The 14397-nt window shown below is 42.0% G+C and overlaps 1 protein-coding gene across 4 annotated transcripts in view; it reads right to left on the bottom strand.

The window, feature by feature from the left end:
* MTR (5-methyltetrahydrofolate-homocysteine methyltransferase) overlaps nt 1-14397 on the bottom strand; it is a 126142-nt gene that overhangs the window by 92035 nt on the left and 19710 nt on the right. For all 4 annotated transcript variants that reach the window (XM_069571613.1, XM_069571611.1, XM_069571612.1 and 1 more), the window contains exons 3-8: nt 10744-10833; nt 8046-8115; nt 5957-6049; nt 4485-4591; nt 2389-2448; nt 1549-1643 (exon numbers count right to left, since the gene is read on the bottom strand). In XM_069571613.1, coding sequence (XP_069427714.1) covers nt 1549-1643; nt 2389-2448; nt 4485-4591; nt 5957-6049; nt 8046-8115; nt 10744-10833 — 515 coding nt within the window. The remainder of the gene's footprint in view (nt 1-1548; nt 1644-2388; nt 2449-4484; nt 4592-5956; nt 6050-8045; nt 8116-10743; nt 10834-14397) is intronic.

Genomic DNA, 14397 nt, shown 5'->3' with positions numbered 1-14397 from the left:
AGAATAGAATCTAGAACAGAATCAACTGACCTTTGACAAAGAAGCAAAAGCAATCCAATGGAGAAAGGATTATCTTTTCAAGAAATAGTGCTGGAACAACTGGACATTCGCATTTGAAAAACTTAATCTAGACACAGATCTTACATCTTTCATAAAATTTAATGCAACATGGTTAACTGTAAATTGCAAAACTATTAAAGATATAAATATGTATATAAAGACTACACAAGAGATAAATCTATATGACCATGGGTTTGGCAATGAGTTTTAGATACAGCACCAAAAGCAGGTTCCATGAAAGAAAAATAAATTGATAAGCTGGACTTCACTAAAATTAAAAACTTCTGTCCAATGAAAGAGCAGACTTTAAGAGCATGAGTAGATTAGCCATAGGCTGGGAGCAAATATTTGTAAAACACATATATGGTATTCAAAGTTTTTTTTTTAATTCTTAAAACTCAACAATAAGAAAACTACCCAACTCAAAAAATAAAAGATCTGAAGAGCAAACAGCTACCTCAAGGTGTTGTTGCCAAAATTAAAAGAGCATAAAGCACTTAGAACTGAGCCTGGCACACAGCAAACTCCCAATAAATGTCTACGACTCTTATTTTATGGCCAACACTATAATAAAAGTTCACAGAGCACTCTGAGAAGAACATTGCCCTGGGCTGGTAAGAGAGGGCAGGGTCCCTGGAGAGGACCCTAGGGATGGACTGAAAGGCTCACGTGTCGGGGTGAGAATGCAGGGCAGGCACAGCCTCCAGGCAGAAGTAGTACACGCACGGACAAGGCACAGGAGGAAACTGTATACTCTAGGAGCTTCCATCTCATCACCATTTTGATCAGAAAAATACAGAGAGATCTTAAAATACAATGTAAAAGCCATGTTAATTTTTAAAAATATTTATGTATTTATTTGGCTGCGATAGGTCTTAGCTGCCACACTCGGGATCTTCAATCTTTGGTTTAGCATGAGAACGTTGAGTTGCAGCATGTGGTGGGATCTAGTTCCCTGACCAGGGTTTGAACCCAGGCCCCTTGCATTGGAAGTGCAGAGTCTTAGCCATTGGACCACCAGGAAAGTCCTGGCCCTGTTAATTTTAAAGATAAAAATCTAAGTTTTAGAATTCCTACTGTATTCCAAATTAGGCTGCTTCCCCTTACTCCAAGCTAGGCTGTTTCTGGTTGCTACACAGCAGGGAGTGAAAACACCTTGCTGTTTTTACGTGCTGATAATAGATTTAAAGTGTTTTTACTGGGCCAAGGCAGTCTTAAACTATAAGGGGAACATTCACAAACAAAAAGGCAACTCTCTGGCTTGTCGAAGGAGCATAAGAAATCTCCCAGTAACTCAAATTGATTCATTTAGGCTGTGGTCTTCTGACGTCCTCAGGGCAGTCAGAATGTACCTCAAGGAAAGTCAATATTTCACACAAATGATACCCTGGGAATAGGAAGAAGCAATTCACGCCCAGGTCCCAGGCTGTCGTCATCAGAAGAGATGAACCCCGAAAGGAATGGAAGCAGGAAAGAAAGATCACTCACCAGAGCGGGTCTGCATGAGACACGCTGATGACAAATGCCTCCCCAGTCTGGCCAGAGAGAGTTCGCCCACTTTTATCAACAATTGTCCCTGAAATCTGAATTGAAAAAGTAAACTCAGTCAACCACACAGAGTTAAGAATACAGTCCCAAAAACAAAATAAAATTAAGAAGCTTTTAAAAAACAAAAAAACTTGAAAGAGAACTGTAGCACTCCAACTTTAAGGCAACACTGTTTAACCATGGTTGGAAACAGATGAGTGTCCAGGGGAGAGGCTGGAAAGCCAAAGCTGCCGAGAAAAGGGAAAGTCAGGGAGGCAAAAGCAGTGCCCAGAAAAGCTTTAGGCTTCACACCACCAGTCGCATGGGAGAGGACTTTCCACAGATATTTAAGGTTATCCTGGACTCTTGCTGTTCAACATCTGATTTGTCTAACAACGCTTGTGCGTTCTGATCTATTCTCAGCAAGCAGTGTGGGCCTGCCTAGTGCCTCAGTGAACTGGCAGTCTGCTGTCTCTGGTGGTGGATGCTCCGTGGTCAGCTTCAAGTCCGTCCCTCCTCGGGCCCTAGAGACAGTCAGCCTTTGACTCTGGGGGACCTGCCTTTCAACAACCACCTCTAGATTCGTTGTCTTCACATTTCTGCAGATAAGACTGCTATTGGTCTGAAGTGGTGGTAGGAGGGAGGTAAACAGAGGAAGTTAAAATAGTTGGTTCCTAAAAGATGATCAATACTCTCAAAAGTTCTATCAGGAAAACTAAAACCCCACCCTCAAAATGATCATATGAAAAAAAAAAAACACAAAAACTTCATCATGCAAATACCAAATACTTTAGAACTTACAAAGACAGGCCGGGGAACATACTCCTCTTCAAAAAGTTTTTGGACTGCAAACAAGGCTGCCTGCCAGGGAGAAAAAGGACATCTTTGTTACTGAGAGACTGTGTCAAAGGTCACAGTCTAACAGGCTGATCAGAATGTTTCTTTTACCAAGGCCTCTTCAGATAAGACACATATCACGTTCTCTGGGGAGGAGAAACAAGTCCTCCATGTGACATACAAAACCCACACCCCTTTCTCAAGGTAACACTGTACATATTCAGTTCAGTCGCTCAGTCATGTCCGACTCTTTGTGACCCCATGAACCGCAGCACGCCAGGCCTTCCTGTCCATCACCAACTCCCGGAGTTTACCCAAACCCATGATCATTGAGTCGGTGATGTCATCCAACCATCTCATCCTCTGTCTCCTCCTGCCCTCAATCTTTCCCAGCATCAGGGTCTTTTCAAATGAGTCAGCTCTTTGCATCAGGTGGCCAAAATATTGGAGTTTCAGCTTCAACATCAGTCCTTCCAATGAACACCCAGGACTGATCTCCTTTGGGATGGACTGGTTGGATCTCCTTGCAGTCCAAGGGACTCTCAAGAGTCTTCTCCAACAAAACAGTTCAAAAGCATCAATTCTTTGGCACTCAGCTTTATAGTCCAACTCTCACATCCACACATGACCACTGGAAAAACCACAGCCTTGACTAGACAGAGCTTTGTTGACAAAGTAATGTCTCTGCTTTTTAATATGCTGTCTAGGTTGGTCATAACTTTCCTTCCAAGGAGTAAGCGTCTTAATTTCATGGCTGCAATCACCATCTGCAGTGATTTTGGAGCCCAAAAAAATGAAGTCAGCCACTGCTTCCCCATCTATTTGCCATGAAGTGATGGGACCAGATGCCATGATCTTCGTTTTCTGAATGTTGAGCTTTAAGTCAACTTTCCATTATCCTCTTTCACTTTCATCAAGAGGCTCTTTAGTTCCTCTTCACTTTCTGCCATAAGGGTGGTGTCATCTGCATATCAGAGGTGATTGATATTTCTCCCGGCAACCTTGATTCCAGCTTGTGCTTCCACTGTACATATTACAACAAAACAAACGCTGCCTGGAAGTCCACCCATGAACTAATATTTCCCCCGAGGAAGAGCTGAAGAGCTACTCTTTTTCTTCCTTCTCTCAATCAAAACTAAAAAGAGGTAAATATGAAGCCTCTACTTTTACAGCCTCACATAAACAAGGTAGGTACGTGAACCAACGGTGTATGTCACTTTAAAAAAGAATATGAGCTAGAATGGGCTGTAAAGACACGAACGCTGTGTTAATCTGTACTGTCCATGTTTTCTTAAGTTCCAAGACCAGAAACTAAGTTCCTCTAATGCCCAAAGCTCTTCCACATCAGAACCCACAGACAGAGATACTGCATACATAAAAACTAGAGTAAGGTAGTATTTTTCACCTACTAGAGTGGAAAAGATCAAAAAGTTCAATAGAGAGGGTATGGTGAAAGCAGCCAGCATTCCTGTGGACTGCTCGCTGACTGGAGGATAAATGAGTCCAATCCTGGAGGGTGAAGATCAAAAGTAACAGTGCCCAGACTCTTTAACACAGCAATTTCACATGTAGAAACTTATACTCAGAGACACTGTCAAAAAGGTATGTATGAGGAGTTTTTTATTTGACTTTTGACTTTTTATTTTATTTTTATTTTATTTTTTACTTTTTATTCCACACACTACATACCTTTGTACATATGTACGGAATACAAGCACATATGCACACTCACACGCATACTTTTCTCTGAATGGAATCTCCCTAGGGCCTCCACACCAGTAACAGCGGTTGTCCCTCGGGAAGACGGCTAGATCCCCACGGAACGGGGGCAGGGAGGATATTTCCTTTTTACTCCATACATTTACTCTGAATTTTAGAATCATGCATATATGTCTGACCTATGCATCCAGGCACATACAGTAGCTATACGTGAAAATATTCAGTTTCATAATTTAAAAGTTCTTTATATAAAATAATAATATGTTGTATTTCCTCACTTCATGAGGGGAAGCACCCCAGCCGGCACCCCAGCTCAGCCCCCTTTTCCTCCTTTAACTCACCTTGGCATTGGCGGTATCAAAAATAGTTTCAATGAGTAAGATATCCACTCCACCATCCAGAAGCCCTTTGGCCTGCTCTTTGTATGCTTCAACAAGTTCATCAAATGCTGCAGAAAACAAACCACACCCAGGACATCAGTCATTAGTATCCTTTGAAAGCCCAGGACACACCAAATTTAGGCCTGGTTCCCGGTGAACTACCTACTGCTGGTTTATACGCATAATTTAAGGGCAACACCACATTTTGTAAGAAACATGGCAGTGATAGAAGTTAAACCAGCAAACTAAACACAGACACTCCTAAACACTCTGCACACAGGCTCACTTCCCATGTGTGAACAGAGAACAAGCCACTGACTGGGTGGGGAGGGACATGATTTCTTGAGCCCCAGCTCTTACTTTCAGATCTTTAAAACAGATCTTTCCAGGGGTGGTTTTAATCAATCAATTCAGGGAAGAGTGTGAGGAATAATTAGAGAAACGTGTCATACTGATGTGGATTCATGACTGGTCGAGTCACATTCTCTCACACCCTCTGGGGTAAAAGTCTGTGGTTCTATCGATTTTGCGCCTGTCCTCTGACACCAACTCTGTCAGAGAAGAAACCTGCCTGGTGTGCAATTTCAGTCTCAAACACGAAAGGGTACAATCACTCCTAGATAAACCTTTTGTGAAAAATGTCTTATCTATGTCCATCTCAGAGGTTATCCCACTCCCCATTTTCTCTCTCACCCAGGAAAGGAAAGATGCACATATATTCAATAGAGTAGCCTACTTCATCTTACATAGTGCATGAGAAAGGAAAGCTCTCCACTGCCACACTAAGACCAAAAGAAGCTCCGGCCACACGTCAGCCCAGAATGAGCAACTCCTAGTGGAAAAGTGTGGTATCTGGAACCGAAATCTACAAATCACATTTGCCTGAACTTGTCTTCGACACTGAATTCATTACCACACAAGGTATTATTATTCGGCTCCGACCGTTTAATTCCTTTCGTTTTTTTGCAGTCTAATGCTTAAACTGACCTAGATTTCTAGCCTTCTCATAAAATTTCAATGCAAGTATGCTTATAGATGCTGGTGTATAATGTTAGTCTGTTTATAAATGCTCCCTGACAAATAAAGTGAGGTCTAGCAGGCTATTCTATAAACTGAACAAGGCCTAGTATCTATTTTTGCTCAACTGTTCAGTTTAAAGTTTCATTTTGATTGGTTTTATTCCCACAGCTGATAAAGAAGCCCAAATACAACAACGTGGATCTTTGAAAACAGACTCAAGATAAATAATACTAATCCAACGACTGGTAACAGCTCACTTTTATTTAAATGTCTACCACATCCCAGGGACTGCTAAGCCCTTAAGTCACAACAACCCCTTCACAGAAGCTGGCACTGGCCCCATACTACAGATGTACAGCTTACTGAGACACCAAGGTACTTGCCCAAGGTCAATGATGGTATATGATACTCACTGATGTTCCTGTAATCTGGTCTCTCCACAGATGGGGACACAGAGAGTGTCTTGTTAGTTGGACCCAGAGCTCCTGCCACATATCTCTTAATTCCTTTGGGAAAAGAAAAACAAGTGTGAAATCCCTAAATAGCTTGCCCTTTTTGCTGTGAGTCAATAGGCCATCAGATTTTCCCTAGAACACAGGAATACAATCCTTTGTCCATCACTCTGAAATTCAGAAAGCACAAAAGCCTCACTTTTCCCCTTAACTCAACAACAAAACTTGACCTCACCTGAACTACAAGAGGCTATTTATAGTTTTTACTCCACTTAGTAGACAATTCATAGATTTTACTGCAAATAGATATTTGATTATGAGGGCCGTCCTGGACCCCACTGGGGAAATTATGAAACAGGAAGTATGTGCACATGTGACCTCCAAGCCAATGCAAAAAACCTGAATTCTCATATCTGGCTTCAAAGGGTTTCAGTTATTAATCCTTTTCTATCAACCACAGCTATGTGAAAGTGAAAGTCATTCAGTCACGTCCAACTCTGCAATCCCGTGGACTGTAGCCTACCAGGTTTTTCTCTCCATGGAATTCTCCAGGCAAGAATACTGGAGTGGGTTGCCATTCCCTTCTCCAGGGAATCTTCCCAGCCCAGGGATCGACCCCAGGTCTCCTGCATTGGAGGCAGATTCTTTACTGTCTGAGTCACCATGGAAGCACCACCACAGCTATGCTTGGACAAACTCTCTCTCTTCCTACCCTTAAGAAACCTTGAAGGTCATGAACATAGGTTCTGCAAAGCTTCCTCATAGCAGCATCGATCTTGAAACGCTCCCCAATGCTGTACTACAAGGCCTTTGCAGGGGGAAAATATTAAATCACAATGAACAATTACAAAGCCTGAAGTTAAAGTACGAAGGAGCTCAAATCTTACTTTAATAACTCTTTAAGAATTCCTGAATAATCTTTCCTCTAGGCTAGAGTCCTGGTGCTCCTAAGAGCCTGACATGTTGTGTTCATTTACATATCATAACAGAAGCAGGGGGCACACTGCTTATCACTTGTGGTGATTTTAACCAAAAGGTTATGTTTTACCATTTACCAGCCGATCAATAACCCAGCCTTTAGCAGGTTACAAAATTCTTTATCCAACCGCCCCCCAGTCCCGCCAAGCTGGACAATAATGTTGGTATAGGAAAAATATTCTTATCCTTCCCTGCTTTGGCTGACTGAATATCCTCTGCCCTGTGATTCTACTGCAGCAATAGTCAATGCCCTTCCATATTTAACATTATCTCTCAGAAACAGAGTTCCTATAAATTGCTTCAGTCTTCATTAGTATGCTGTGTCTAACTTCCTAACAATTTTGCTTTACAGCTTTCCTGTTGGCAATAATTTCCCATTTCCAAATCTTAAGGAGTTCCATGTATTTCTTCTATCCCTTTCCCGCCCTCAAAGCCTCCCCTCCAGCTGGTGCCCAAGTGTTCCACGGCAGCCAGCCAGCAGGTGAGTTATTCTGGGGAGCCATTTTTCAAACCCCAGCAAGACTGACTCTGCTGTCACCCTCTCTTCTGTGCTACACAACAGCGCCTTCAAAGACATTAGTGGTATGAAGTGGAAAACACTCGAAAGACAATCTCTCTTTACCTAGGTAAGGAAAACCTCAAGAATGAGGGTCGCTTAAAAGGGATAAGATCACATATCTTAATGATCACCACTATGACCACAGCAGTCAGTTGCGCCTCAATAACCTGAAGATGTTATTTTGAAGGTGGAGAAATCATCTTAGCTGTAAACATATGGGGAAGCCATGGTCCCAGCTATAAAATTAAGATATAACATCAAGTAAACACAGAGCAGGAGACAGACTCATGGAGACAGGGTCAATTCAGAGAGATGTTGAATGCTTGAATATGAAACTGCAGAGAAGTAACCTACAAACAAGTACATGATGGCATCTGCAGAGTTGCTGTAGGCCAGCTGTCACGGAAGGAAAAAGGGCAATAAGCACAGATTATTACAGCTAAGTATGTCAAAGGGAGCAGCTTTGTTTTTTTTTTTTTTTAAAGAAAGAAAAAGGAGGACAAGGTTCCTTACCTGTCTGGAGAGTTACCTCCTCAGCTGCTTTTCTGGCCACTCCCGCAGAGCACATGTTCATCCGGTAGGCCTAACACATCAATGGCAAGTGTTAGTTTGTCCTTCTTTTCTTCCATAAAATAAGTAAGGAATTCATGACCTTCTAAAACTCAGTTTTATTCAGTAAGAAAATGCAGAGTGAATTAATATGAGGTCTGAATAAAATCTTAGCCAATAAGGCCTACCAGCTGCCCCAGCAATGAAGGCAACAGGAAAGGCAAGTCTTTGGGAACTGTTTTTACATTCCTCCCCAAAACCATGAGCTAGCTGGCAATCTCTGGACATCTGGCACATCAGAATAAGCTGATGTCACAAAATATGCTGAGAATTAAAAACAAAAAACAAAAAAAAACCAGTAATGGGAAAGTCACAGGCTTCGGAGAAAGGACACCTGGGCTCTAGACCAGCTCTGTCAATACCTGCCTAGGCAGTTCCCTTAGCAACGCCCTCAGGCCCTGGCTTCTTTCACCAACAATGGTTGGAGACAGTGGGTCTGAACTTTTTACAGATTATTAACCTCTAGAGAATCTGGAGAAGGGCCATGAACCCTCTCATGACTAAAAGGCAAGCACACACAAAGGTCCAAAGCAGTGTCCACAAGTTCTTCTGAAATACAGTCAAGCCCATTCATTCGTGTGCTATCTATTACTGCTCTCGCACTATAATGCTGGTGTTGAGCAGCTGCAACACAGACTGTATGTGCCAACAAAGCTTAAAATATTTACTGCCTGGCCTTTTACAGAAAAAGTTTGCCAATCCTGCCCCAAATAACACGGAAGTAATTATGACGCAATTTCGTTTTCCCTTGATAACCCCAAAGGCAAGTGATTTCACGAAGTCCCAATACTGAGGGAAATCAGCGTCAGGGCACTCAGGACTACGTGCCTGAACACAGAAGCGGGTCTGGGAAAAATTCTACCCAGAAATAGGAATCTCAGCCTCTACCACCTATTTCCATCAGGTTTACAAAAACTGAATATGGAAGCACTGTGTTGATTAAAAAGAAACCAAATCCTTTACCCCACACCCACTAAGATGCCTACTATGAAGTGAAGTGAAGTAGCTCAGTCGTGTCCGACTCTTTGCAACCCCGTGGACTGTAGCCCCAACGGGCTCCTCGTCCATGGGATTCTCCAGGCAAGAATACTGGAGTGGGGTGCCATTTCCTTCTCCAGGAGATCTTCCCAACCCAGGGATCGAACCCAGGTCTCCCGCGTTGCAGGCAGACGCTTTAACCTCTGAGCCACGAGGGAAGCACAGGGAAGCCTACTATGAGGACAAAACAGAAACAAAACCAGGGCTTCCCTGGTGCTCAGTGGTAAAGAATCCGCCTGCCAATGCAGGAGACACGGGCTTGATCCTCTAAGCAGGAAGATCCCACATGCCTCAGGGCAACTAAGCCCGTGTACCACAACTATTAATTCTGTGCTCTAGAGCCCAGGAGCTGCGACTCCTGAAGCCCGCACTTCTCTTGTGGTCTGCAGCAGAAGTCACTGCAATGAGAAGCCTGAGCACCACAGCTAGAGAGCAGACCTCCCCCTCACTACAACTAGAAAAGCCTGCACAGCAACGAAGACTCAGCACAGCCAAAAATAAATAAATAAATAAATAAATAAATAAAATCATTTAAAAAAAAAAAAAACAGAAACAGGATAAATGCTGGCAAAGAGGGGGGAAAACTGGAACCCTTGTACGCTGTTGGTGGATATATAAAATGATGCAGGTAATGCAGAAAACAGGGTGGCAGTTTTGCAAAAAATTAAACAGAATTACTGCACAGCTCAGCAATGCTATCTGGGTATACATTAGAAAGAAATGTTAGCACACATGCAAAACAGGTTATCTGTATACCGCGCTCAGAGTAACATTGTCCACAACAGCCAAGAGGTAGAACCAACCTAAGTATCCAATAGTGGATGAAAGAATAAACAAAATATGGTATATCCATACAATGGGATACTATTCAACTTTGAAAAAGGAAAGATATTCCAACGCATGCTACAGCATGAGTGAACCTTAAGGGACATTAAGTGAAATAAGCCAGTCACAAAAGGACAAATACTGATAACCCACTTAGATGAGGCAGCTAGGGAGCTAAATTCACAAAGACAGAAAGCAGAATGGTGGTTTCTAGGGGCTAGGGGAAGGGAAAATTGGGAATGACTGTTTAATGGGTACGGAGTTGAATGTTTTGCAAGATGAAGTGTTGCGTGGATAGATGGTGGTAATGGTGGCACAACAATGTGAATGCACGTAATGCCACTGATCTGCACGCTTAAACGTGGTTAAAACAGTAAATTTTATGTTACATGTATTTTGCCACAATTTTTTTAAAAAAGGAAACCAGATCTGTCACTCAGTTTAAAAAGGCTTCACAAAACTGCACACATGGCCGATCATTATGCTTTTATTCAATTACTGCATAATAAGCATCATTTTTATTTGATTGTCACTTGTCCACAAAAGAAGCCAGCTGGAAAATGACTGGGCAGTTATGTTTACAAGCAGAAGAGGTTCCAACCATTGCTCTGTCTGACCACAAACAATAGATAACTAGACACTGGCTTGACCCTGCAGGTTTGGCTGGCTTTCTCACTAGCAACTACCAACAGTAAACGCTCATAACTATCTTAGATACAAGGGAAAATGAAATCCTTACCAAGTGTTCCAGGCCATAGTCAGCTTGGGCAATAGCAGTGCTGCTGAAAGTATTTGTTTCAATGATATCTGCCCCAGCTAGGAGGTAATCCTGCAACAAGAGAAAGTCATATCAATGCTATGAGTTACAGAATCCCTGCCTCCTAATAATAAACTTGCCTTTTCCTCACCATCTTCACCAAATACGTTTTGACTACTTACTAAGTGCCAGACACTGCAGTAGATACAGGACAGAGACACAAAAGGATATAGGGATTTCATAGAAAGGCGTGTGGTATAAATAAAACAGAACTTGAAGTCAGACAAAGTTCAAATGTGGTGTGAACTGAGTCGAATTCCTTAAACTCTGAGCTTCAGTTTCATCATTTGAAAGTATTATAACCCTGCTTCACCGGTGACCAGATGATAGTACAGATCACACATCAAGCTTCTGGCACATGATGTCCCTCAACAAATATTCCGTCTGCTCCTCTGCCATGTCCCAGCTTCAGCACAGTTAGGATTCTGTTGAGAAGGCCCCTCTTGCTGCAATCTCGATTCTGACCACAGCTGCTTCAGCCCACAGCTCCTGGCTAAGCCAGATCAGAACCCTCACTAAACCCCGAGGACCTTGGCGTCCTCCTGTTCTTCCTGTTTGAAATATTTCTTCCTTGTTTCACTCTGTCTCAATCTGATAAACACTCTGGTGAATTTTCCAACACTGAGCAAACTCCTGATTTTCCAACACTGAGTAAACTCAACCCCACGTAAGCCAGTTTGTAGAAATATCTGGCAATAAATTCCAAGATTTACATACTTTTAAGTCACAAACAGCCTAAATACTCATCAATAGGGGAATGGCTAAATAAACTATAATATGTCCATTTCATTACATGTTATGTGGCAGCTAAAAAACACCACGTGTGGGGAGTTCCCTGGTGGCCCAGTGGTTAAAACTCTGTTTTCACTGCAGGGGATATGGGTTTGATCCCTGGTTGGGGGACTAAGATCCTGCATGGAATAAACAGCCAAAAAATAGGTAAAACAACAACAACACTGTGTATAAATATCTACGAATATGGAAACATCTCCCAAAACACTATTCAGTAGAAAAACAAAATATGACACCATTAAATTTAAAATATACACACATACAAATAGTACTGAGTTTTCTAGTATACACATACATATACACTTCTGCATAAATGCATAACAAATGATTTGGAAAGACATACACCACTAGTATAAGTGGTTATCTCTGGGGAAAAAAATAGAAATTTGGAGCAGTGGTTAAAAGGGAATTTATTCTTAACTATGGGTTCTGTTTTATCAGAACAAAATGAAATTTAGCTTTTCAAAAAAGGGAAAGAAAAACTGAAAACAACCTTAATGCCTAAAAATAAGGTTAAATTAAGCAAACAGTGATATATGTATAGAATAAAGTTATTAAAACCATGTCTTGGAATATTTAATACTAATGGTATTAAAAAATGCAAATTATAAAATAGTATGGAATAATAATCCCAATTTCATTTTAAAAACCCAAATACAGAAAACTAGTCTGAAATATAAATTAAAATATGTGAATGGCAAGTATGTCTTGGTACTGAATTTACAATCCATGGGGTCACAGAGCTGGACATGACTGAGTAACTGAGCATAAATACACATACTGATATTACAGGTGGTTTTTATTTTCTTTTATGTTTTTCTATTGAGCTAGACATTTTATTTTTGTAACAATGAACACATATTATCTCTATAATTAGGCAGAGAGTATTTCTAAATTCCCAGTTATTTTCTCCAATTCTGCATAGGTTTAAAATTTTCCATAATATGAAGTTCATAAGGTGTTTTTTCTAGCTCTTTACCTTTTCTCTCCACCTTCTTTCCTGGAATAATATCCCACTCATGGGCTCGGGATATGACACCCCAAGATTCCAAGCCTATTCTCACCAATTAAAACACATGTGACTGCCATATTAAAAATGGGTACACAACAAGGACCTACTGCGTAGCACAGGGACCTTGGCTCAATCTCACGCGCAGCCAGGATGGGAGAGGAGTTTGAGGGAGAAAGGATACACACACATGTATGGCTGGGTCACTCTGCTGTGCACCTGAAACTATCACAACACTGTTAGTCAGCTAGGCTCCAACATAAAATGTAAAGTTTAAACAAAAAAACAGGGATGGATGTGGGCAAGCTCCTTAATTACTCTGCTCCTCAGTTTTCTTCTGTAAAAGCTGTCAAGATTAAAGGAGGCCATTAATGATAACACAACCAGAGGCTACCTACAGGTGTTTTAAATATCAGTTCCTGTAGGTCTCAGCCTAACAACAGCAATGGGGTAGGAAATCCATGAGGCATTCATCTGGGCCCTTACCCACAGTGCTGAGCCAGGACGGAGCCAATGCCACGGCCTGACTGGCCTTAGCGGTTCTTATCACAATTGCAAGACTCAGCTCAGCAATTACTATCAGGGAACTTTTGAAAAAACAAAAAGGTCCTACTATCCACAGGTCCTAAAGGGTGCAGGCACGCTCAGGCCACACAGTGAGGTTCAGTTCAGTTCAGTTGCTCAGTCATGTCCGACTCTTTGCGATCCCATGAATCGCAGCACGCCAGGCCTCCCTGTCCATCACCAACTCCCGGAATTCACTCAGATTCACGTCCATCGAGTCAGTGATGCCATCCAGCCATCTCATCCTCTGTCGTCCCCTTCTCCTCCCACTCCCAATCCCTCCAAGCAGCAAAGTCTTTTCCAGTGAGTCAACTCTTCGCATGAGGTGGCCAAAGTATTGGAGTTTTAGCCTCAGCATCGGTCCTTTCAATGAACACCCAGGACTGATCTCCTTTAGGGTGGACTGGTTGGATCTCCTTGCAGTCCAAGGGACTCTCAAGAGTCTTCTCCAACAAAACAGTTCAAAAGCATCAATTCTTCAGTGCTCAGCCTTCTTCTCAGTCCAACTCTCACATCCATACATGACTACTGGAAAAACCATAGCCTTGACTAGATGGAACTTAGTCGGCAAACTAATGTCTCTGCTTTTGAATATGCTATCTAGGTTGGTCATAATTTTTCTTCTAAGGAGTAAGCGTCTTTTAATTTCATGGCTGCAGTCACCATCTGCAGTGATTTTGGAGCCCCCCAAAATAAAGTCTGACACTGTTTCCACTGTTTACCCATCTATTTGCCGTGAAGTGATGGGACCAGATGCCATGATCTTAGTTTTCTGAATGCTGAGCTTTAAGCCAAGTTCTTCACTCTCCTCTTTCACTTTCATCAAGAGGCTTTTTAGTTCTTCTTCACTTTCTGCCAAAAGGGTGGTGTCATCTGCATATCTGAGGTTATTGATATTTCTCCCAGCAATCTTGATTCCAGCTTGTGTTTCTTCCAGTCCTGTGTTTCTCATGATGTACTCTGCATATAAGTTAAATAAGCAGGGTGACAATATACAGCCTTGATGAACTCCTTTTCCTATTTGGAACCAGTCTGCTGTTCCATGTCCAGTTCTAACTGTTGCTTCCTGACCTGCATACAGATTTCTCAAGAGGCAGGTCAGGTGGTCTGGTATTCCCATCTCTTTCAGAAATTTCCACAGTTTATTGTGATCCACACAGTCAAAGGCTTTGGCATAGGCAAACCATTCAATATCATGATAATCCAAGTCT

This window comes from Ovis canadensis, chromosome 25, assembly GCF_042477335.2.
Source record: "Ovis canadensis isolate MfBH-ARS-UI-01 breed Bighorn chromosome 25, ARS-UI_OviCan_v2, whole genome shotgun sequence".
NCBI lineage: Eukaryota > Metazoa > Chordata > Mammalia > Artiodactyla > Bovidae > Ovis > Ovis canadensis.
Note: the sequence above shows the minus strand (reverse complement) of the source record. Positions and strands in the feature narration are given on the sequence as shown.